A 1923-nucleotide genomic window follows, 5' to 3' on the forward strand; every position below is an offset into this window, starting at 1 on the left:
TATTCTATATTAAGGATGTAAGTGAGGGGTAGAAAAAGAAGAAAAAGAACGAGGACTATCTGTGTGCGATGTGATGATCAAATGCCGATCCAGCTGGTTAAAGCAAAGAGCTTTAGAGTCTAGACCGCAAACTCGCAAGGTTGGAAGATAACAAGTATAGATGAAGTATATTTGATGGGAATCCAAGTCCAAAGAATTTGCCTGCCAGCCAAAGTAAGCAATGCTACTCTCACTTCAACTGGCGCAGGATCTCGCCCAGGAAATCCTCAAAGCTGAGGGTGATGTATCCATCGCGGTCCTCGTCAAAGCGCTTGAACGCATCCGTCATGCGCTTCAGCGAGATGCAGGCCTGGACAAACAGGTCAAACGACATCATGCCGTTGCGGCGCTTGTCAAATGAATCAAATAGCGTCTCGACAAAGGCGGGCGACAGGCGGTAGCGGAAGGCAACAAGGGCATTGCTAAACTCGGGGAGCGAAATAGTGCCGCTGCGGTCAGAGTCGAAGCGATCAAAAAGCGTGCGCCACGAGGCCAGGAAAGACCACAGACCGCAGAACTCGCTGAAGCCAATGGTGCCGCTCCGGTCGCTGTCGAACATACGGATCATCATGCGCACGGTCTGCGGATCAAACGAGGACCAGTCGCCGTTGACGAGGGCAGCACCTAGTTCCTTTTCCGACAGCTGGCCGGTACCTAGTCACAAAAAAGGGCCGTTAGAGCTAGTGGTCCCAGCATCGATGGGCATGGCCGTAGAAATGTTTGGCTACAGAGCGAAACAACCCCCAAAATAAACATACCATCTTTGTCGACGGCGCGGAACAGGGGCAACATGGTCGCGTCGGCGCCGGGGGCATTGGTATCAATGGGCGAAGTCGGGGGCCGATTTACAGACGGCGCGGCGTTGGCGACTGGTCTAGGACCGGTAGGCTGTGGAGGAGGAGACATGGTGTACTGGTCGCGCGACGAGTGGCTGGCGTGGCGCATAGGCGCTTGCTGTTGCGGCTGCTGGTATTGCTGCTGCGGTGGTTGCTGGTGTTGTGATCCCTGACGCTGCTGGGGACGAGGCAGAGGAGGGGCAGGCTTTTGATATGAGGACGAGGGTGCTGCAGGAGACTGTTGCGAACCGCCCTTCTACACGATTGAAGAAGCAAAGATGAGATTGTTAGTGGATGGGTGTTGAAGATGGTGGGAGACTGTGACTGGGTGGTATCCACGCTGTGTACTGCGTAGGGCTGTCATGGGACGGTGAAGGGAGAGATTGGGCGCATACCGGCTCGGGCTCAGCGAACCTATAAGAACAAAGCAAACACAGTGTCAGTAACAGGCTTATCTGATTGGCATGTTTCCTCCGCTCGGTGCAATGCTACTTGGGACATCCAAGATCTCGGCAACGTCATCCAATAAGGGCCGTCTTAGTGTGGCTGCCGCACAGCCAAGTATGCACTTGTCAAGGTGAAACGGCGCTATGCGAAGCTTTGATGCTTTGGGCATTGTGCGAGGGTCTTAGAAGACGGCAGCCGCAGGTGGGGGCGGTGATGTGTTCGTATAGAAGCAGCCGCAGCAGCAGCAGCATGAACGTACCTGGGGAGCTCGTCCGGGTTGAAGGGCTTGTTGTAGGCCATTTTGACGGGATGGAGGCTTGGAGGCTCGGTGCGGCTTCGGGTAGACTGATCTGCGTGGGCGATGATGGACTTGTGAACAAGGCTGACGTCGGGAGAGGGGTCACAGAGAGGACAGACGAGGGCGCTGGGGGGATGGGGGGCGGAATAAGAATAGTTAACGGGAGTCGTAGGAACGGACTAGGAGTAGGAATAGGACAAGAACTTGGAGGAGAGAGACAGAGAGACAGCAGAAGACGACGAGATAAGTAAAAGATCTGGCCAGTCGTGCTCCAGTTGAAACAGAAACAATGTAAGCAGGATA

At 54.5% G+C, this 1923-nt stretch overlaps 1 protein-coding gene across 1 annotated transcript; it reads right to left on the reverse strand.

The window, feature by feature from the left end:
- Positions 1–229: 229 nt before the first annotated feature.
- BROUX77_001950 (uncharacterized protein) lies at positions 230–1622 on the reverse strand (the record flags this gene model as incomplete). The annotated part of the gene is made up of 4 exons (XM_073746436.1): positions 230–693; positions 798–1131; positions 1271–1289; positions 1582–1622. 4 exons carry the CDS (start codon positions 1620–1622, stop codon positions 230–232), a joined length of 858 nt encoding a protein of 285 aa, XP_073607032.1.
- Between the last annotated feature and the right edge of the window lie 301 nt (positions 1623–1923).

The sequence above is a fragment of the Berkeleyomyces rouxiae genome, assembly GCF_048999995.1.
Source record: "Berkeleyomyces rouxiae strain 22BRR77 chromosome Unknown BrBRR77_ptg000002l, whole genome shotgun sequence".
Taxonomy (NCBI): Eukaryota; Fungi; Ascomycota; class Sordariomycetes; order Microascales; family Ceratocystidaceae; genus Berkeleyomyces; species Berkeleyomyces rouxiae.